The 23,967-nt window shown below is 39.1% G+C and overlaps 2 protein-coding genes across 2 annotated transcripts in view; one reads left to right on the top strand and one right to left on the bottom strand.

Moving 5' to 3' along the window:
* The window catches only part of ROCK1 (Rho associated coiled-coil containing protein kinase 1), a 647,994-nt gene that overhangs the window by 516,356 nt on the left and 107,671 nt on the right, over positions 1 to 23,967 (bottom strand). The gene's annotated exons all lie outside the window — the stretch shown is intronic.
* The window catches only part of GREB1L (GREB1 like retinoic acid receptor coactivator), a 147,546-nt gene that overhangs the window by 70,496 nt on the left and 53,083 nt on the right, over positions 1 to 23,967 (top strand). The window contains exons 10-14 of the mRNA XM_049770188.1: positions 247 to 432; positions 7,501 to 7,827; positions 9,622 to 9,750; positions 10,215 to 10,349; positions 13,912 to 14,109. Coding sequence (XP_049626145.1) covers positions 247 to 432; positions 7,501 to 7,827; positions 9,622 to 9,750; positions 10,215 to 10,349; positions 13,912 to 14,109 — 975 coding nt within the window. The remainder of the gene's footprint in view (positions 1 to 246; positions 433 to 7,500; positions 7,828 to 9,621; positions 9,751 to 10,214; positions 10,350 to 13,911; positions 14,110 to 23,967) is intronic.

The raw sequence follows: 23,967 nt of genomic DNA, 5'->3' as shown, positions 1-23,967 counted from the left end.
AGGCACTTCGAGGAGTTCTTATTGAATATAGAGCCAGGAATAATCCCTGCACTTTTAGGTGTGATCTAATAACAACAAAATTGGAGTAACCAGCTGTAACACTTGCATTGACATCTGAGTACTTTGTTCAGTAGTCATCTCTGAGATTAGGGAACTTTGTTTTGCCTCTTTGAACCTAGTTAAGCTAGAATACCTGGTTGAAGATCAAAAATGTTGACCTTTCCTGACCTTTATTCTATTGGGCAGGCTATGGCACTTTACCCTATTTCTATGGAAATGTTGGAGACATTGTTGTGAGTCCTCTGCTGGTAAATTGCTACAAGATTCCACAGTTGCAAAACAAAGATTTGGAACAATTAGGATTGACTGGTAGCCAGCTCTTGAGTGTGGAAAATATGATTCTCCTGACAATACAGTACCTTGTGAGATTGGGTAAGCTATTTTCACTAAATTTTGTTGGGTGAAAATCGTTCTTTTTCATAGCATACATTTTTTTGTTTCCCCACTTTCTTAAATGTATCTGCTTTTCTTACTCTGCCTTTTTCACTCCTAACATTCATTTTCTTTCCACCTTATTCTGATTTTTCCCCATGCTTTTTTTCCTTTCCTCCACTTGTCTCTTTCCCCATCCCCCACCTCCACTCGTCCTCCCATCTTCCTTTCCTTCCCTCAATCTTTGAGTTTCTGAGTCGTACAAGAGATAAATAGCGCCACCTACTGCCCAGGTCTCCAAATTTAGATCGCTTTTAGAACTTCAAGAGGACTGGGCCCTGGGGAGACACCTTTCGAATAGTTCATCAGATATAACCATTACCTTATTTTTTATTACTGTTTTATTATTTTTAATTAATTACTATTGTTTTGTTGTTTATTTACACTCCTACAACCATTTAAAAATCTTCTGGCACATCCCTATGGCATGGTCAGATCATGCTTTCCCTCACTGTAATTGCCTGTAAGGTTCTCTAGGCTGTAGGGCAAGGGGGACACTGAGGTCACGAACCCTTTTCTTCCTCTATTGAGGAACTAGCTGGGGGCATATGCAGGTGCCCTGACAATACTACAGAGGCTCAGTATCATTTACATTATCATTTACATTTACAATGTCCTTTATTTTGCAAACTACAGTGGGCTATCTAATATGCATATTAATTATACACTCACTCCAGGACTTCCAGCCATTGATTTACTTAGGAAAATGTAAAATTACACATAAAAATTTTATCTGAAAATTTGATTTTCCCCTATGTAGCATATTCTATTCATTTATTTTTATTGATTTAGTAATGATTTATCGTCTCATAGAATTTTAGAGGAATAACTTAAACTGTTATTTGTGGTGATTTTTTTTTTAATGTTTGGAAGTACTTTGGTATTAAATAATGAAAGCGTTGTGCTAACAATTCTTAGTGGTTGGGGAAGAAAGCTTTGGCAGGTCAGATTCCTCCTTAGGGCATCAGCTAGCACTGAACTTTGGTTCCTGAACACCTCAATGCCTGCTTTCACATGCACTTTTGGAATTTGTAGAGCTTCGTGAGCTCTGTTCGTGATGGACCTGTAACTTACTAAGCATGCTGACTAGTAGCTGATAAAATTATGAAAATCCGGTGTCTACACCTCATTTCATGTTATCATTTTATTTATTTATTTATTTATTTATTTATTCATTTATTTATTTATTTATTTATTTAGGGGGCACAGTAGTCAGGGATTGCAGGTCCCAGTTGCCTGCAAATCAGTTTAGCAATTCAGTGCAGGGACCCAAGGATTAAATTCTACTCAGGCTCAATTGGTGGCAGGGATACCCAGGCCACTTCAGTGGTGCTAGGGAGGCATCTAGGGTTGCACCTGACACTGCTGGAGAGATATTTTGGTGCCAGGAATTAACCCCTAGCCATGCACACTACTATTTAGAGTAGTTGACTCCCAAGTAGTAGTTTTAACTGCTGTGTACTGACTTAACTCTGTTCCAGTATCTAAAACCAAAGCCCTAGTGCTTTCAGGATCAAACATCCTCATGTTTGATGCATTTACAGTAAATTACAGTAAATATAGACAATCTGCATAGCATGTTTTTTATTTTAAAAAGAAAGCCCAAATTAATTAAATTAACTAAATGATCAAAGATAAAACCTTTAACGAAAAAAAGAAAAAAAAGATAAAACCTTTGTTTAAATCACTAAAAGCTCTGGACAAGAAAGAACTGAGTGCTGAAAGGAGATAAAGTGATAGGCTGACAATGAGAGAGAGAGAGAGAGAGAGACAGAGAGAGACAGAGAGAGACAGAGAGAGACAGAGAGAGAGAGAGAGAGAGAGAGAGAGAGAGAGAGAGAAGCCCCAGAGGCACGCAGGTGGAAGGGTAGATGGATACTAGGCAGGGACACTAGAGACACTAGTGGTGGGAAATGTTCACTGGTGAAGGGTGTATGACTGCATGACTGAAACACAATCATGAACAACTTGATATCTGTGGGGGAAAAAAAGTATTATGACAGCCTTGTAACTATGGTGTTTAAATAAAGTAATTTAAAAATAAATCACTGGGCCCGGAGAGATAGCACAGCGGTGTTTGCCTTGCAAGCAGCCGATCCAGGACCTAAGGTGGTTGGTTCGAATCCTGGTGTCCCATATGGTCCCCCGTGCCTGCCAGGAGCAATTTCTGAGCAGACAGCCAGGAGTAACCCCTGAGCACCGCTGGGTGTGGCCCAAAAACAAAAAACAAAAACAAAAACAAAAATAAATTACTAAAAATTCTTATCTTTTAAAAAAGTAGAAAATCTTCATCTATTTGCATAAGTTTTTTCTGCCCCACAGGATCCCTAGGGAGGTAGTTAGTTATGTCACTTACTGTGCAACATGAACAGTTTAGTTTTATAGGAGCTAGACCCGGTGTTACTGAGGAATGGACCACTTTGTTTGGTACTCAGGGGCCACCAAAACCAAGCACAGTGCTAGGGTTAAGGGGCTGGTATGGTCCAGGATCAACTCAGGGCCTCTTGCTAGGTATATGCTCTACTACTCAAGCCATGTCCCTGATCCAAAAAGTTTATATTGAATCTGAATTTTGTAAATTAGAACTCCTCTGCTTCTCAGACACTAATTCTACTGTCCTTGAAAAAAAATATTGCCTTCTGGCATTTTATTTTATTTTTTTCCAATTTTAGTATATATGCTGCCGAAGTGAGCACTATTTTATTTTTTATTTATTTTATTTATTTGTTTGTTTATTTATGTATTTATTTATTTTGGTTTTTGGAACACACCCGGCAAGCGCTCAGGGATTACTCCTGGCTACAGGCTCAGAAATTGCTCCTGGCAGGCTCGGGGGACCATATGGGATGCCGGGATTCAAACCAATGACCTTCTGCATGCAAGGCAAACGCCTTACCTCCATGCTATCTCTCCGGCCCCAGCCTTCTGGCATTTTAAAGAAGGCAATAAATTTGATGGGGATTATAGAAATACTAGTATAGATAGACTGTCAGAATTTTTGGCTATAGATTATAAAAATTTAGAAGAATGAATTCAAATGTCTAGAAAGACAGGTCTAATGGCTACAATCTAGTGATTCACTTTCCTAGAGATAGCAGCAGGACAGATAAAAATGAGATGCTTTCAAATGAACAGGCACTCTTCACTATAGGCACTAAAAAAAAATACTCTGTTATTTCACAATCTGAAAATCTTTTGAAGTAGATAATGAAATCAGCCAGTCCAGAGATTCTTAGGATCTTTTCTTTTCCGATTAAGGTGGCTGTATCTAAAAAGCCATCAGATCTTAGTTACTGCAGGTCAGCACTCAAAAAGAAAAATTACTCTTATCAGGCTTGCAAAAGTAGAGAAAAGGTTTCTGCAATTTAGATGTAAAGGCAGAGAATGAAAAATAATGGAAGGTTATTGGAACAATTTTACTATCTCATTTAAACTGTGATACATTCTTCTCCATTTCTCAATTTCTTTTTTTTTTTTGGTTTTTGGGCCACACCCATTTGACGCTCAGGGGTTACTCCTGGCTATGCGCTCAGAAATCGCCCCTGGCTTGGGGGACCGTATGGGGCCTACACTATGTCCTACACTAGCACTTGCAAAGCAGACACCTTACCTCTAGTGCCACCTTCTCGGTCCCCATTTCTCAATTTCTAATAGTAATCAGGTCATATCTCTACAAAATTAAGTTTTAAGACAACAGAAAGTTCTTTGAGCATGTTTGACTATTTCACTTTTTTTTTTTTTTTTTTTTTGGTTTTTCGGGCCACACCCGTTTGATGCTCAGGGGTTACTTCTGGCTAAGTGCTCAGAAATTGCCCCTGGCTTGGGGGGACCATATCGGACGCCGGGGATCAAACCTCAGTCCTTCATTGGCTAGCGCTTGCAAAGCAGACACTTTACCTCTAGCGCCACCTTGCTGGCCCCTATTTCACTTTCTTAACAATGTTAATATTGGAATTAACTTTTGCTGCTTCACAAACTGTTTTTTGTTTTTTTGGGTCACACTCGGAGGTGCTCAGGGGTTACACCTGGCTGTCTGCTCAGAAATAGCTCCTGGCAGGCACGGGGGACCATATGGGACACCAGGATTCAAACCAACCACCTTTGCTCCTGGATCGGCTGCTTGCAAGGCAAAAACCGCTGTGCTATCTCTCCGGGCCCACAAACTGTTATTCCACTATGGTTTGGAGTTTTATGGACACATCTGTTACCTAGCCTCTGAGTTTTAGTTTGTCTGTGAGAGAAATAAGGAGATAAAGACCACATGCATTTGAGCTATTGTTTGCTCAGATCCTTTAGGCAACCATTGGGCTAAAGAGATAGTAAAAATCTTGCTTTGCATCCTGTCTATTTAGGTTCTATACCTTGTATCCTGTATGGCCCTTGGGTCCACCAGGAGTAAGCCCTGAGCACCACCAGCTAAATATTTAGGTGTGGCCCTAAATAAATAGAGAACCATCTTCCAATATCTGATAGTACAAATTGATTCATTTTCAGACTACTTATGTAAGTGTGTGCTAGTAGCCACACTTATACAGTAGTCTACATACCAATCAAAATACCAATCAGATAAAACTAAAGACTCTGGTGGGTTTCAAATAACAAAAATGTCTCCCCTTTACTCCAGCAAGTTATTAGGGCTCATTTAGAAAACATAAGCACAAAGTGAGTTTTTATTTCTTTGCCTTCTTTCCCTGTGTGTAGGAGGGAGGAAAGTCCATGTAGATTTCACTTTCCTATCTTTCTCTGCTCTCTAAATTACTCTAATTTCTTTCTATCAGATAGTTCGCTTTTAAGATGTGTATTTAATTTTTCTTATCCTGAAACTAGGACTAATTTTCTCTTTCCTAGAGTAGGTGGGCAGGAGTAAGAAAAGACACTTAAATCCCTATTGAAGGAAAGAAATGTCTGGCTCATTAGAAATCCCTCATTCCTATACAGAGATCTACTCCCACGTCCCTTAATTTTTCATGCAAGACTTTCATCCCCAGGACAGAGACTATTGTTTGATCTCAGATCACAGACACTGAGGAGTGTATGTCTGTTCGTGAGCATCAAACCTAACATTCACAGAGCAGAACAAAAAAGAAATGACTCTGAACAGGAGTATAGCCTGAGGCTAAACTGAATGTAATGTCACAAACTTGTTTCACTTGGATGCCAAACTCTGATTTAATGTTTTTTGTTCTGAAGACTGAGTTTTTAAAAGAGAATAAGAGAAACAATGTTCCCTCAACATCAGAGGCCACAGATCACTCATATTAGCCTCACCTTAGCCACAGCCATGAGTGAGATGCCATGCTTAACAAGTGAGAATTCTGGAAGAAAACTAAATGTTGAGAGCATTCCCTATCTGGGGGAAATACCTAAACATAAGTTGGAATTGAGAAATAATGTCACCTAATTTTCTTTTAGACAGTCTTCTAAAAAGTAGATATAGAGATATTTATTAAAATGTTTTTCCAAGTACCTATAAATGAATAAAATAAGAAATAAGTATTTAAATTGATTATAGAGACTGGAGAGATAGCATAGCGATTAGGCATTACCTTGCATGTGGCAGACCCAAGTTTGATTCCCAGCATCCCATATAATCCCCTATGCCTGCTAGGAGTAATTTCTGAGCACAGAGCCAGAAATAATGCCTGAGCACCACCAGGTGTGACCCAAAACAAAAATAAAATAAAATAAAATTGATTATATACCAATAGGTTTATTGGCTTCTCGCCATGTTCATTCATGTGACTATTTCCATCATGCCAAGAATAACAGGTCAAGAAATGAGGAGGCCAGAATGATAACACAATGGATAGGGCACTTGCTTTGCACGCAGGCTGACCCAGGTTCTATCCCAACATCTCATTGGTTCCCCTGATTATCAGTTATCACTCCTGGAGTGATAACTGAGTGTAGAACTGGGAGTAAATGCTGGGTATGGGAGGGGGGGAGGGAAGGAGGAAGGAAGGAAGGAAGGAAGGAAGGAAGGAAGGAAGGAAGGAAGGAAGGAAGGAAGGAAGGAAGGAAGGAAGGAAGGAAGGAAGGAAGGAAGGAAGGAAGGAAGGAAGGAAGGAAGGAAAGAAGGAAGGAGGGAGGGAGGGAGGAAGGAGGGAGGGAGGGAGGGAGGAAGGAAGGAAGGAAGGAAGGGAAGGGAGGGAGGGAGGGAGGGAGGAAGGAAGGAAGGAAGGAAGGAAGGAAGGAAGGAAGGAAGGAAGGAAGGAAGGAAGGAAGGAAGGAAGGAAGGAAGGAAGGAAGGAAGGAAGCCTGCAATGGCCATTTCCCCGGGTTTTCAATGAAATTGAGAGTTTGTGAATTTAGCCCCTTTTAAAAAAACAGAAGACTGAGTTTTTTGTTTTGAATGCTGAGGCAGAAAGAGAAGAGGTCATTTCATAATGGAAAACAGTTAGTGGGGCTCTATACTAGGAAAGGAGCTAATTTCCCATTGGAACATAGTGGATTTAAAAGTGGGGTGTGTGTTTCTAGATATGACTTATTTTAAATTAAAAAATTGGTTTTTTGTTTTTGAGCCACACCTGGTGTTCAGGGGTTACTCCTGGCTATGCACTCAGAAATCGCTCCTGGGGGCCAAGGCGGTGGCACTAAAGGTAAGGCGTCTGCCTTGCCTGCGCTAGCCTAGGACCGACGTTGGTTCAATCCCCCAGCATCCCATATGGTCCCCCAAGCCAGGAACAATTTCTGAGTGTATAGCCAGGAGTAAACCCTGAGCATCAACGGGTGTGCCCGCCCACAAAAAATATGAAATCGCTCCTGGCTTGGGGGACTATACGGGACTTCTGGGATCAAACTGAGGTCGGTCCTGGATCAGCCACGTGAAAGGCAAATGCCCTACTGCTGTGCTATCACTCCGGCCTCCTATTTTAAATAAAATTTTAATGGAATCACTGTGAGATAACAAAGTTACAAAGTTCATGGTTGTTCATTGATTCAGTCATACAGTGTCCCATCTCTTTGCCAGTGAAATGTGACTTTTTAAAGTAATTCTCTTCCATGTAGGTCCTGATCATATACCTCTCAGGGAAGAATTTGAGCAAGTCATGCTGAAAGCGATGCAGGAATTTACTCTGAGAGAGCGAGCCCTGCAGATGGGTGCGCAGTGTGCACCCGTGTCCCCAGGACAACTCCCCTGGCTTGCGAGATTAATTGCCAGTGTGTCTCAAGACTTGGTTCACGTGATTGTGACTCAGAACTCTTTGGCAGAGGGCATTTCAGAAACATTGAGGACTCTCAGTGAAATGAGACACTATCAAAGGCTCCCAGATTATGTTGTGGCAATTTGTGCATCAAAAATCAGAGGGAATGAATTTTGTGTGGTAGTATTGGGTGAGTAATCATTCTTGTTGTTTTTAAATTTATTCATTCACTCAGCTTTCCACTTAAAAATATTTATTAAGTGTCTCAGACATCTCTATAATCAATCTGTGGATGTTACTGCTCCAACCTGAATTCTTCCTCCTAATTTTAACTTTTTCTTTTCTCCTTAGAGATCAGGTTTTCATCGTCCCTAGTTTGGCTGATGTCCCTGTCAGCTGGCTATGGGAGCATTATTTCAAAGCATTGCCTAGTAACAGATACCCTTATCTCATGTAACTTTTGTCCTTAAAAGGTTTTGGAAAAATTAAGAACTCTAGCATGTGATAAAGTCATTACCACAGGTGGTCTAAGCCAGTTAATCAAATTTGGCAGAAATTCAGCTTCTGTTTACCTCCTCACCAAAGTTATTTAAAATTATAACATTGACCCTAAAGAGAAGTTTCAGAAAGATGTCACATTACAAAATATATTTTTGTTAGCTGTACTAATTTTCTATGAGGCAATATTCTGAGTAGCAGTTTGGATTAGTTGCTTTTTCTCTCTCTCAAATGAATCTCCTTCCAACCAGAAGTTAAACCTTCTCAATTTGGCAAAACCCTGCTTGCTCGTCTGGCTCTTTCAGGGAACCTCAGCAAAAAAAAAAAAAAATGTGATGCAGAGTGATAGTACAGAAGGTAGGGCATTTGTCCTGCACATGGCCAACCCAGGTTTGATTCCCCAGCATCTTGTATAGTCCTCTGAACCCACCAGGCATAATTTCTGAGTGCAGAACCAGGAGTAACACCTGAGCACCACCAGAGGAGGGCCACACACACTCACACATGCACACACACACACACACACACACACACACACATGAGCACCACCAGATGAGGGGTACATGCACTCAAACACACACAAATGTAATACAGTTATTAATAGCTTTGCAAAACTCAATTTAACAAAAATCAGCTTATATTTTTAAGACAGATATTTCTACCAACCTTGCAAAACTTTATCCTTTACTTTGTTTTTGGCCACACACTGTGATGCTCAGGGGTTACTCCTGGCTATGCACTCAGAAATCACTCCTGCCAGTGCTTACAAGATCATATGGGATACCAGGTCGGCTGCATGAAGAGCAAACACTCTACCCACCGTACTATCACTCTGGCCCCTTGGAGCCACCCAGCTCCAAAAAACACGTGGAGCCAACCAGCAAACTCTCCCAAAAGACCCCCCCCCAACACCTCGCTCCCAAACTATTTATTCCGCTCTCAACAGCGCCCCCACCTGGAAGGTCAAGGTGGGACAACAGGCAAAGAAAAATCTTATGGAAATGTTTTCATATACAACAGCCCCTCCTTTAAATTTTAATTTTTTAATGTTCTTCTCTAGTCTTTCAACGCACTAATGGCAATTTTCAATAAAAACATGCAGTATGGCATTCCTCCCCTTGATCACATTTTAATCATGTTTTGTTTGAAAGTATCATTTCAAATGCTCTGCAATACATAGTCTATTTTAAAAACCTTATTTTTCTTTTGTTTATTGTCTTGTTTGATGTGGATGGGCTTCCCAGTATGCTGGGGATCACCAAGGCTACCCTGGTGTTTGGGAGTCACACTGTATCGAATCAGATCCAAGTCTCCAAGCATGCCAGACATGCACACAAGCCCTCTAAGCTATCTCCCCGGCCCCTGTTTACTTAATCAGGTCCCAACAGCTCTACAGTTTGGTTTCGTCCCGTTTTTGCTGTTATAAATCATGTCCCGGTGAACATTTGTTCACTGGCACATACTCTCCTCTCCATCTGTTCTGCAGGTCAGCATCAGTCCAGAGCGCTGGCAGAGAGCATGCTTACCACAAGTGAGTTTTTGAAAGAAATTAGTTATGAGCTCATCACTGGAAAGGTCAGTTTCCTGGCATCACATTTTAAAACCACATCATTAGGTGAGTGGTGGAGCAACACTGCCAAACCCTAGCTGCATGATTTTCAGATTTTTAAATCTTAGCCTGTCAAGGAGATGAGTGTGGAGCATATGCCTCCCAGCTGACCCTGGTCTATGCTGAGTATTATCTTTCTGTCGAGATTGGAAGCCTCAGCTCAGCCACTGAGCTGACCTTAGACAACACTCTCTCCCTGGGTTTTTCATTTTCTAAAGTTAAATGGAAAAATAATGATTGTATAGTGCCTGCTTTGATTATTATGCTGGGCTAGTCAAGAAAGATACAGTATGTGAAAGTGTATAAATTGTAAGCACAGTACAAATAAGTGTAGCTCTACCTATGGAGACATTGCTGTAAGGCCGAGACTTGAAACTCTGGAAACATCAAGTCTGGGTAAGAATCTGGCTGAGATGACTATGAACACCTTTCTTTGTAATCTAATCTTCACTTTATTATGTGGTTGATAGGCGACGATCTAGACAAGCTGCTAGAGAAAATGCAGCAAAGAAGAGGAGACAGTGTGGTGACCCCTTTCAACGGAGACCTGAATGAATGTGTGTCGCCACAGGAGGCCGCTGCTATGGTTCCCATGCAAAATCTGGGTAATGTCACCTAAGCCCAAGGGGGGAAATAGGCCTTGCACATAGACACTGTGGAAGCTGAATTATTCTGATGAGTATCTCATCATCTACATGATGGATGGAACTCATGTTTCCAATGCCTTGTACCATGTTGCCTTGTGCAATGCCTAGGTCAAATACTAGTACTTAGTAAATATTCTTCCCTTACTCTTCTCTCTTCTTTCAATAATTCCGGGGAATTAGCTGTGCCTAGAGAGCTGAAGGGGCTCATCAAGGCCTTCAAATAATTGCTTAAAAGAATCTAAATCAGGGGCCGGAGCGATAGCTCAGTGGTAAGGTATTTGTCTTGCATACAGCCAACCCAGGTTCAAATCCAGGCATCCTGTGTGGTCCCCTGAGCGTGCCAGGAGTGACTTCTGAGCACAGAGCCAGGAGTAACTCCTGAGCACTGCCAGGTGTAACCCAAAAACAAACAACAAGAATATGAATCAGGACCCAAAAAGTAATCACACTTGCCTTGAATACCACTACTGTGGAAGCCACAATAGGAGCACTGCTAGGAGTCATTCCTAAGCACTAAGGTCAGGAATAGCCCCTGAGCACCTCCAAAAATAGAAAGAGCACATTCACATCTAGACAAGAGCTTTCCATATTTACTCAGAATACCAGCCCCTTTGCAGAAAAAAATTACACAGCACACCCCTATTAAGTCTGCCATTTTATACAAACAGAAAGTACTTCCCCTGAGTTACACACAAGGTTACTATCACCCCTCCTTTGATTATTCCTGCACCCTCAGGAGGCAGGTATCGATCACTTTGTGAAACACCAATCTAGACCAACATCTTCAGCCCTTTGATATCTGTGGGCCAGTATCTTCTGCATATTGTGTATACTGGTCCATGAACCAGCAGTTTTAACCAAGGGAGCAGACCAGTGTTTCCAATATTTCTGCACTTGTGTCAAGCACCAATTTGTAGATCAGTGGTTGAATAACACTGTCTAACCCATAGAACTGGATTTCTTTGAATTCAAATTTCTTCCCCAATTTGCTAATTAACTGGGACAACGTAGGAAAGGATAGAAAAAAAGAGCAGGAGAAGGAAAAATATGAAATATTCATATAAGCTGCTGCTGACAGCCTTCTGACCTACATTTGCTAGAAATGCATCATATTAAGATTACCTCAGAAATGAAAGGAGCCTAACTTGACATTAGCTTACTCATGAAAATAAGTTCAAATACAAAAAACCCACATTATTTTAACTTATGGATTTTGTTTTGTAATAGGTTCCCATACTTATTGGCCTATTTCCCCCTTTACAAAAAATAACTCAGTGCCCCACGACATCTACCTTTTTATAAGTCAACAAAAAGGAAACATCCACCCATTACTACAATACCCCTGGCTACTCCTGTACATCCCCAACCCCACCCCAGATAGGTAATATCATCATGTTGGGAAACACTGATCCAGAGTAGGTATCTAGGGGCCAGAGAGAGAGCACAGCAGTAGGGCATTTGCCTTGCGCACAGCTGATTTGAACAGAAGTGGTTCAAATCTCAGAGTTCCATATGGTCCTGTCCCCTCCACACCCCCCTTGCCAGCCCAAAGCGACTTCTGAGTGCAGAGCCAGGAGTAATCCCTGAGCACCTCCAGGTGTGACCAAAAACAAAAGCAAAATAAGTATCTAAAACATGTTTATACTGGTTTGGATTTTGTTTTGTTTTGTTTTGTTTGGGGGCCACATCTGGCAGTGCTTAGAGGTTACTCCTGGCTCTGCACTCAGGAATGACTGGTGGTGCTTGGGGAACCATATGGAATGCCAAAGATTGAAAATGGATTGGCCTAGAACAGAGCAAGCACCTTACCTCTTGCACTATCTATTGTTCCAGCCCTGTTTTGGGATTTTATTTGTTTGTTTCAGGCCACACTGGTAGTGCTCAGAACTTACCCTTGGCTCGGTGCTCAGGGATCAGTCCTGGAGCAGCTCAGGTCCATATGTGGTGTCAGGGGCTGAATCTGGGTTGGCTGTATGCAAGGCAAGTGCCTTGCCTGCTTTTGTTATCTCTCAAGTCCTGTTTTGGATCATTACAAATTTTTAAAATTTTAATTCCCAGGCTTGGTTATAGATTTAGTTTACCTAGCCTTGATTTCCTGTTTAAGAAAAGTTGCTATAAGATATGTTTATGTCTCATTATACTTCAAAATTTGCTGTTAAATTCTAAGTTATACCATAATTTATTAGTCTTTACCCATCTAATCTGTGAACTGAAAGAAATAGTAACTTACCTATCAGAAGACAGAATTATATTTATTAATATTTATGGTCAAATGTATGGAAATTTCTATTGAAAATTACAACTTTGGGGGCCGGAGAGATAGCATGGAAGTAGGGCATTTGCCTTGCATGCAAAAGGATGGTGGTTCGAATCCCGGCATCCCATATGGTCCCCCGAGCCTGCCAGGAGCGATTTCTGAGTGTAGAGCCAGGAGGAATCCCTGAATGCTGCCGGGTCTGACCCAAAAATCAAAAAAAAAAAAATTACAACTTTGGACTTTTCTAAAGGGGACTTTTCTCTGGCAGTAGTGACATCACCTGTATAAATCTCCCCTCTCTGTCAGGTTTCTGTCTGATGACTACCATCTAAGCTTTGGTCAAATAAAGTTTGGTTTTGGAAAGTAACCCTTTAAAGTAATATTGGATATTATTTGTTCAAGTGTTTACCTGACTAAACTTGTCTTTCATTATGTGTCTATGTGTGGAGAAGCATGTATAAGATATTTATTGCTTGGTTATGACTTGTGATATAAAGCTACAGACATGGTGGCAATATCTGGGAAATGTTGTTCTAGTACATCATCTATTGAGTGGCCAGCTGTCCATGTCATGAGTTAGGGCTCTTTAGATAATACAGGTGTCAGCATTGGAGATGACCACAACCATCTAGGACTGCCAGGTCACAAGAACTGGCAAAGTCAAGTGGAAAGAAAGGTGAAGGTGATGCCTTGATGACCTTTGCATTTTATGCAGTCACAGGGGAGATAAATTTTATACCAAGTTGAAACTGGCTTGCTGTGGAGGAAATATTTACAGTGGTGCCATCCAAAAAGCTCAAAGGAACTCAACACTATTGTGGTTTTTAGCATCATCTCCTACTGCAAGTTGGGTCTGGGTTCAGACACCTAACCTGTGCTTATATTTCTAAAGAAAACCAGAAACTCTCTCTTCCCCTTTTCAGATTGTACTAATTCCTATTGTGAGGGCTTGTTCCCCACCACCATACCCTGCATGTATTAGCAGGGAAGAGAGATTAATTTCATGGTTTGTGAGACAATGGAGCAAATTTGAAATAGTAACGTTTGTAAAACTGTCACATCTACTCCAGCACAGTCTTGCTACTTAGTTTTGAGGTATAAGAGGCAAATCTCTTAAAAGTCAACCCCAAGTAAGAATAGAATATGAGAACTCTTTGTAACAGAATAGTGCTTTATTTGTGGGTAGTATATGATTTCTGTGAATTTATAGTGGACATCACAGAAGTGAATTAATTTTGTTCTTATAATTTTTTTTAATTTTAGATTTAGATAATGAAACCTTCCAAATTTATCAACCACAGCTAACAGTTGCCAGAAAACTCTTATCCCAGGTGTGTGCGATAGCAGACAGTGGTAGCCAGAGCCTGGACCTCGGTCATTTCAGCAAAGTGGACTTCATCATCATTGTCCCAAGATCAGAGGTTCTGGTCCAGCAAACTCTTCAACGGATTCGACAATCAGGTAAGATTAATCTTTTAAACAGGATCTTACAAAGATCCAACCTTAGGTTCTCTTATTCTTTTACTTATTCCAAATGTTTATAGGACACTCCAATTCTTTTCACAATAATAAAAACCACAAGAACACTTTAGATGTTACTTGAAATTTATCCACAAGTTTTTCTGACCTTTTAGGTAAAGGACAAAATAATATGCCAATTTGCCTACTTCATTACTTATCTGCTGTCATTAGTGGAATAAAAACTGGTCATTCATCTATGAAAGGGAAATTTTCACAGCATAGCTGTGCATGGGCTGATAGGATTTATGCCACATGAATTCCTTGTATGGTGTGGATAGTTCATAGTCGTCTAAGTGGACTCACTGATATTTAGCAACACTATCATCACATTTCAACCTAGACACCAGAACACCAGTCTCTTGTCAACACTGGGAACCTTCATTGAAAAAATATAAAATTAGAATTCTCTGATTGACTTTCAATATAAAAAGTATAGAGGGAAAAAACAATTTCCAAAAAATAAAAAACTGTAAAGGAAAAAAATTCTAGAAGTCTTTGACAAATAATGTCCTAATCAAGCATGAAATTTGCTTCTTTACAAGAATCAATAAGGAACTTAGAAAATTGGGACAACTGACAAAATGTTTATATTTAATCACCTAGATTTGTCAGTGTAAATCTTCTGACTACCTTAGCTGGAGGAGGGTGGGAATTCTCACACACACTGTATTTTTATTTTTTTAAATAACTCTTAACAGGGGTCAGAGCAATAGTATTGAGATCAGGGACCTTGCCTTGTGTGCAGCCAGCCCAAGTTTGAGCACCAGTTTCCTCATGCACTTTCAAGCTGATTCCCGAGTGCACAGCCAATAACCACCCTGAGCATCATTGAGGTGGGGGGAAGGACTTTTTAACAACCTTTGTTCTACTAGCCCCAAATATGTTTGGTGCTGGGTCCTAAGAGAACCCAGGGTCTCTCTTAGACACTTAGAGCAGTACCACTGAGGACAAGATTTTAAGTGAAAGATGAATCTTTTTGTCATGTAAATTTTTTCAGTAGAGGGGAAAACAGAAAAATTCAGAGCTACTTAAAATACAATTTTTATGTTTCATACCTATCATACAGTGTTGCTTAAACTTTACTGCATGTATCTTGTAAAATACAGATTCTGCTTTAGGACACTCGGGTGGGCTTGAGATGTCCTCTGCATGTCTAATTAGCTCCCTGACACCAGAGGACCACACTTGAGCAGTGTAGCTCTAACAGAAACCTTTCCTTGCTAGATTTGTGGGCCCAGTTTATTTTTTCCACTTTAACGTAATTGTGGCCATCTCAGGAAGAATCTTTGCATGCCTTTAACTGGCCCAAAAGCCTGTAGTGTTGTTGGGCCTCTAAAATTCTGAATGGCAGATTACCAATGACTTGTTGGAAATATTAACATAAGCAATTAGTCAGAAAAGGTCAAGTACCTTTCTCTCACAACTCTTTCAGAAACTAGTGGTTTCCTTAGCTACTGCCCTTTTCTGCATTTTCTTTCTACCCCTCTCAATGGAAGGAAATAAATGAGCTTTAATTGTGCCAGTATTCGTATTTGCCAGGTTTTTTTTTTTTGTTTGTTTTGTTTTGTTTTTTGGTTTTTGTTTGGTTTTGGTTTTGGTGAATTCTCCACTTCTATAAGGTAGAGGGAAGCACCTTCTTTTATAGGGGTTTGATGTGGACAGGATGGCATTTGTGACCTTTCTGAGTTTGTGATCTGATATCCTAAGTCATGCCTGAACAAACATCGTAACAGCTGTTTCAAGTGGTGAAATCATTCATGGTCAGCATTTGTGCTCTCTGTAGAGCCTTTTCCTGAAATAACCTCTGATGGCATGTATTTTCACCTTAATAAATGCAAAACCATAAATAAAACAGCATTTGTCACAGATAAATAAATTGAAGAGATCCTTTCTTTTTCCCTTTCAAAGCTGTCCCATTTTTCTAAAGTGTATATTTTAAGATTCTCACATCTCAGAAAAGTACCAGTATTTGTCTAGTTACATAAGGTTGGGAACCAGAAAAATTCATTTTAATGACAGATTTGGAAAATTCTAGGCAAAGCATCTTCTAAAATTTATCATCTGAATTTTATATATATATATATATATATATATATATATATATATATATATATATATAAATCAAAAAGTGTGTATTTTTAAAAATAACTTTAGAGAGAAATTTTAAAAGACTGAACACATGCTCTGCACTCAGGAGGCTTGGGTTTGATTCTTGGCTCTGCATGATTTCTGGGCACCTCCAGGAACAACCCCTGAACATAACTGGGTATGGCCTTAAATCAAATACATTTATTTATGGGCCAGGGAAATATGTCAAAGGACAGAAGCACATGCCTGTCATGTATAAGTCTGTCATGTATGGGTTTTATTCTCTCCTGGTACCATAAATCCCTGAGCACCTCTGGGATAACATTGGTGTCCCCAACACTACTGTGATAGGTCAGCACTGCATCTAGCCTGCATCTGATACCTACATAGTAAGTGCAGGTATCACAAGTGGTGCCCATGCTTCCTAACCACTGTCAGGAGGCCTCCACCAAACCATAACTTCATTCATTTTTAGTATAGAAAAACATATTTATGGTTTATTTTTTCCTTTTCCTAAAGGAAGTATTTCAGCAACCAGTTTGCCAAGAAAAGCCCAATGCAAGGAGAATCAGTCAGGGCAAGCAGAAAGGGCACCTCCTTGGCAGAGCATGTGTGACCGAAAGAAAAAAGGTGAAAATAGAAACTATCATGTTGCTGCAGACCCAGCATTAAGACAGAGCAATTCACAACTCACATTCTAATAAAGGAAGGAAAGGGGAGGGAGAAGAAAACCACAGAAAATGTTATGGAAAGAATTTGTAGGTTAAAAAAAGAAGTGAAGTGGATTAAATCTTTTTAAGCCTGCCAAAATGAACTTGTCCTGCTAGAGTGAGCAACGGAGACACACAGCACATGGAATTGTTAGAATCTAATAAATAGCTGCTTTAGGGAAGCTTTGTTTATTTTTTAATTTCTTATAGAATTTGTTTATTTTTTAATTTCTTATAGAATTTGCTTTGTCACATAATTCAGGAGAACCTAAATTCTAGAAATTAGAATACAAGGGTATATGTTCAATCAAAATGTAAATCACTGGATTTTCAAGGTTAGTGGATGAAAATAAGAAGCACTAGTAAGGAGCCGGAGAGATAGCACAGCAGTAGGGCATTTGCCTTGCATGCAGCTGATCCAGGACAAACAGTGGTTTGAATCCTGGCATCCCATAAGGTTCCCCCATGCCTGCCAGGAGCGATTTCTGAGTGCCGAGCCATGAGTAACCCCTGAGCACTTCCAGGTATGACCCTCTACCCCAAAAGAAAAGCACTAGTAACTGTATTTTCCTCCATTCTTTTGTGTATGTTTGAGGGGTGGGGTTTCCTTAGTAATGTTTGGGTACCCACAGTCTTCTTGACTCAGAGACCTGACAGTTTCCCCAGGGCTGCACCCTGTAGTACCAAGTCTTTCCTTGCTTTTAATGGTTTAGGTAAGAACCCCAACTCCCACAGTTGCCAACACCCCAGTTGTGGCAGATCTGGTTGTATTCAGCAGGGAAGTTTTGTCATGCTTAAGGATGACTCATATTTGATATCTCAACTCATACCTGATTATGAAAGTGTCAGCAAGATACTTTCTTGATTTGCTGAAAAGTAGAGTACTCTGTCTAAATGAATGCAAGAAGGTTTTGAAAACAACATAGAGATCGAATGGGGAAGAAAAGACAGGAAGACATTTTTGTTTTCTGATCTCATGATACTTCCCTATCAATCACACTAAATTAAGCAGGAAAAGACAGCTTTTATGGAGCAGTAATAAAAACAGAAGTGACAAGGATCCCAAGAAAGAAACTCTAGGAAACCACTTTGGCCTAAAGTGAAATAGAGAGATTCCGTACAAATACATTGAACCAATACCTAATGTTAGCATACTTTTAGATTATTTTTGTTGTTGTTGTTTGGGCCACACCTGGTGGCACTCGTATTACTCATGGCTCGGCACTCAGAAGTTGCTCCTGACTCGGAGGACCATGTGGGATGTCGAGGATTGAACCAGCATCCATCCTGAGTCAGCCTCGTGCCGCTGTGCTACCACTCCAGCCCCAGTTTTAGATTTTAATTTTTGTTGATTTTGGGTCATACTTGGCAGCAATCAGGGGTTACTCCTGGCTCTATGCTCAGAAATCGCTCCTGGCAGGTTTGGGGAACCATATGGGATACCAGGATTCGAACCACCATCCTTCTGCATGCAAGGCAAATGCCCTACCTTCATGCTATCTCTCCGGCCCCTAGATTATTTTTTAATGAAGTTTACAAAATGGATAGTTTTACCACCACACCATATCACAGTCACCACCAGAGATATTGGAGCTCTGTAAATTGGTACATATAAATGCCAGTGTTTCTCTACCACAGTCCCTTGGCATTCTTTCAGTTTACACCCGGCATGGTAACCGCAATTCTATAATCAAAGTCTAAGGATTTGCTTTCATTAAACTTTGTCTCTTCCCTTGCTTTCAATATTAGTATACCACCTATTGGTGATTCATCATCCTCAGCATTCCTTCGAGAGCTAGCTTCTGTTTAAACCTCATTCACCGACTTGGTTCTAGATACTATCCTCTCCTCATTCTCATGGTTTCACACTGTTGATGGTCTCTTCGCTCATTGTCACCTACAACTTCTCTCTCATATTTGTCATGTGTCCTACATTCTCAAAGACAGAACAAGCCCTTTTATCCTACCTAGCCTTCTTGTTTCTCCCTACTATCAATAGGCAGACCTATTGAAAGTTTTATCCCACCTTCTCATTCCTCAGTGGTTTTTTAAACCCTTGTCTTTGTTTCCCCAATTGCAGCCTCCCTTATAGGACTTGACTCACATTGCCAGTGATCTTTCAGCCCCTATATGAATTATTAATAGCACGGTCATTATCTTTCCTTCCTCTAATCACTGAAGTCCTTTTTTTTCCAAGACACACTTTTTCTTCCTTTCAAGCATATCTCAGTTTTTCTTGTACAATTCATGTATGTATTCACATGCACCTGCTATTCTCCAGCTGTGTCTTTCAATTTTTGTAACTATGGGTCTATCATTAACTTCATATGCAAAATAAAATATTCAGGAAACATATCTATCTTGTATAATCTATATCAAGGCGTTGCCATCATCTGTACACCACAAATGAGTGAGAATAATGCCATATTTCTCTTTTTCTCTCTGTCTTTATAATGACACCCTCCAGTTTCATCCAAGTGCAGCAAACTGTATGATTTTTTTCTTACAGCTACATAGTATTGCATTTCTAACATACCACAACTTCTTTATCCATTCCTCTGTTGTTGGGCATGTACTATTTCCATGTGCTGCAGCAAACAGATGTGTGTATGCATATGTCTCTTCAAATTAACATAACCCAGTGATTTTACTTCTTTGTTTCTACCTCCCAAAAAGCAAAGACATTAATTGAAAAAGATACATGCATATATGCATATACATACTTATATTCAACTAAGCAGTGTTTGGAAGCAGACTCTTCTTGATGGGAAGAGTAAGATAAATATTATGAATAAAAAATTTTATTAAAAAATGAAAATCTGGGCCAGAGGGATAGTATAGCAGGCAGAGTGATTGCCTTGCACACAGTCATCCCAGGCTCTATCCCCAGCACCCAAAGCAGTCTCCCCAGCCTGATCAGGAGTAAGCCCTGAACATCAGTGGAAGTGATCCCAATATCAGAAAGCAATACAATTTAAAACTAAAAAAGAAAATCACGAGTAAGGGCATGTAGGCCAGAACACATCCTCCTCTTCAAATAATGAGGCATAGAAGACACATTCACCTCATAAAGAGGGTCCACTTTATGACACCCGGGCAGTTTACATTTCCTTGATCAGTATCTATGACTGGTCAGCTTCTTTAATGCATTTGTACCCTGAAGTTTTCAACAAAGAAAAACATAAGACAAGGGATCACTATAGAGCTGCTTAGAATCTTCCAAGAATATTCTTCTTTCAAAATTTATTTCAAAATTTTATTCTTTTTCAAAATTTATTTTGAAAAGGTGACTTTCAAAATTTATTCTTTTCTTGGAAAATGTGACTGGGTTATTACCTATGGCACCAAGATTCAGTTTAATCCCCTTAAAAGATTCTCAACCATCACTGGTTCTGTTGTAGAATCCAGTGGATTGTAAAATTTACTAAATAAAATTACCCATATTGGTAAAAGTGATAGTACAGTGGGTCGAGCACTTACCTTGCCTGTGGCTAAGTAGGATTAAATCTCTGGCATCCCATATGATCTTCCAACTCAGCCAGGAGTGATGGACACAGAGCAAGGAGTAATCCCAGGGTACCAGTGGGTGTGATCTCCCAAGCAAAATAAATACATAAATGAAAATGATTGGAGGTTGGAGAAATAATACAGCAAGTAAGGCACTTGCCTTGCATGCAGCTTTCCTGGATTAGATCCCCAGCACTCAATATGGGTTTCTGAGTCTCACCAACAGTGAGTGATCCCTGAGCACAGAGCAGGGAGTAAACACTGGGTATGGTAAAAGAAAATTGAATAATTTAGGATAATGAGAATAAGCAAATATGATAAAATAATAATAAGTTGTGAAAATTTATTCATATAATATAATAATTTAAGGGTATATAGGTGTACTTCAGTAGTCCTTCTGTTTTCTATGGTATTGACAGTAAAAAGTGAAATAAAATAGCTGCTGTTCATTAATTATGTAATTAAATATAATGCTTCAACTAATTTCTTAAACATGAATAGACATCTAAATTCTCCCTTTTTTAAAAAATCATGTATGTAATAAAGTTGGTTAAATAAATTTAAAAAATTATAGCATTCAACTTGTATGCATAATTTAAAATTACATCCACTGAGAAATTAAAAAATTTTAATTATCAAATAGATTTATTTTATGAGGTACTTCAGGCATGAGTTTAAAAAAAATTAAAATAAATAAAACATTCCATTATCCATCAAAAAAGGATTCTTGAAGATTCTTGTTCTCTTCCATGATGATAACACTTGCATTTATTCTAAAGTAACCATTACCCTGAACTTTATGCTTATTCCTCACTTATTATATGTATGGTCTTGTCAGTATGAGCTAGAAAATTATATATTACTTAATTTCATATAGTTTAGATCATTTTGTAAGTGTGATTCTCCTTTAAGTATTTGTCTTAATTTGCTTTTTTACATTTAACACATCTCTGAGATGGATTCTGTTATAACATGTAACCATAATTCATTTATTGTATTCTTTATAGAATTTTATTATGCAAATACAAGCCACATGTTAACTAATCATTTCTGCTATTGATGGACATTTGGGTTATTTCCAGTTTTGACTGTTTCAAACAGTTCTGATATATATGCATAAACGTTTCTCTGGAGCTAAAATTTGGGAGGCATGGGTTATGCCTGTTTTCAATTTTGCTAAATAATCTTATATTTTTAACCCACATGGTTATATTCAACAATGTATAATAATATATATCATATATCATATATGTTCCTATATAATATATACCATATATTATAAATGATATATAATATAATATAAATTATATGTTATGTATATTATATTATATAGGAACATATAATATATAATATATTCAGCAATGTATGTATTTTAGTTGCAATATTTGATACGGGTATGCTTCTTTTAATTTTTAATTTTAGAAAAAAGTCATGAAACAATGCTATACAAAACATGAAATTAAGAAAAATCCACTTATATCATTGAGAAGAAATAAATACTTGGAAATATATTTGACAAAAGATGTATGAACACTTTGAAGCCTAGAAAATATTGAAAGAAATTAAACAAGATCTAAATTGAAAGCCTTCCTCTCTTCATATATTGTAAGACATAATTTTTAAAATGTATCTAGATTCAGTAGGTTTCCTATTAAAAACCTATCTGACTTATTTGGAGAAACTAACAAGCTGATCTTAAAAATTAATGGGGAAGTCAAGAGACCCACAATATTCAAAAAATATTTTAAAAGAACAATGTAGGGACTTTCACTTCTCCATTTTGTAACTTAATGTAAAACTAATAAATGCACTTAGCACTAAATTAAGTATAGACATATAGGTCAATGTGACAACTGAGAATCTGTGGCCAGAGTAATAGTACAGTTGGAAGGCATTTGCTTTGCACATTCTGCTGACACAGGTTCAATCCCCAGCATCCTTTGTGTCCACTGAGTCCACCAGGAATGAGTGATTCTTGAGAATAGAGTTCCTGAGAATCTGCTGATTTGGGATGTGCCCCCCGCAACAAAAGGGAAAAGTATTGAGAAATCTAAAGATAAACCCTTTCATTTCTGGACCAACTAAATTTTGACCAGGGAACCAGAACCATTGCAGAAAAAGAATAATCTTTTCAACAAATGTGTAGTGATAGACCAACCTGACACACAGAAGAGGAAGAAAGAAATTGAACCTCTACCTCACAAACAAAAAGTAACTCAAAGAGAGAGAGAAGAAAAATGTCTGCCACAGAAACAGACTGGGGAGAGGGCAAGGGAGGCGGGTAGGAGGGAAACTGGGGACATTTGTGGTGGGAAATGTGCACTGATGAAGGTTGTTTACATTGTATAACTGAAACTCAATCATGAATAACTTAAAGAATTTATTTATTAAAAATAAAATAAAGGGGGCCCAGAGAGATAGCACAGCGGTGTTTGCCTTGCAAGCAGCCGATCCAGGACCAAAGGTGGTTGGTTCGAATCCCGGTGTCCCATATGGTCCCCCGTGCCTGCCAAGAGCTATTTCTGAGCAGACAGCCAGGAGTAACCCCTGAGCACCGCCGGGTGTGGCCCAAAAACCAAAAAAATAAAATAAAATAAAATAATAAAATAATAAAATAAAATAAAATAAAATAAAATAAAATAAAATAAAGGGGCCAGAGTGATAGCACAGCAGTTAGGGTGTTTGCCTTGCATGCAGCCGGTCCAGGTTCAATCCCGGGATCCCATATAGTCCCGTGCCTACCAGGAGTGATTCCTAAGCACAGAGACAGGAGTAACCCCTGAAAGCAACATGTGTGAATCTAAAATAAATAAATAAATAAAACATCAAAGGGGAAAATTCAAAAAGTAACTCAAAATATGTAAAAAAAGAAACAAAAAAATTAAGAGTAAGGGCAGCAACTATAACATTCTTAGAAGGAAATATAAATGTAAATTCTGTGACTTTGTATTAAACAATTATTTCTTGTATATAACAGCAAAAATAGTTTTTAAAAATAGATAGCATGTTCCCCTCTCCTCACTCTCTCCCTCCTTTCTCCCTCTCCTCTTCTTTCTTCTTTCCTCTCTTCACTCTCCTCTCCTCCTCTCTCCTCTCCTCCTTTTTTCTCTCCCCCCTCCTCTCTTGCTCTCCCTCTTCCTCTTTCTCCCGCTCCTCTTTTCTCTTCACTCTCCCCTCTCCTCTTCTCTTTCTCTCTCCCTTTTCTCCTTCATTATCTCCCTTTTCCAATAAAGAAAAAAGAGGGGGAAAAAAAGCAAACGAAAAATTAAGCACACATCACAGGGTCTGCATTTCTCTGAGTTATTGGAATCAGGACCCAATCAAGGTGTAGACCCTGCTGGTAAGCACGATCCCCCGGACAATAAATTTCTTATTACAGAAAAAAAAAAAGATAGCATGGAGGTAGGGCATTTGGCTTGCATGCAGAAGGACGGTGGTTTGAAATCTGGCATTCCATATGGTCCCCCAAGCCTGCCAGGAGCAATTTCTGAGT

Source organism: Suncus etruscus, chromosome 3 (assembly GCF_024139225.1).
Source record: "Suncus etruscus isolate mSunEtr1 chromosome 3, mSunEtr1.pri.cur, whole genome shotgun sequence".
In the NCBI taxonomy this organism is placed as follows: Eukaryota; Metazoa; Chordata; class Mammalia; order Eulipotyphla; family Soricidae; genus Suncus; species Suncus etruscus.
The sequence above is the reverse complement of the archived record's forward strand: the minus strand, read 5'-3'. Positions and strand labels throughout refer to the sequence as shown.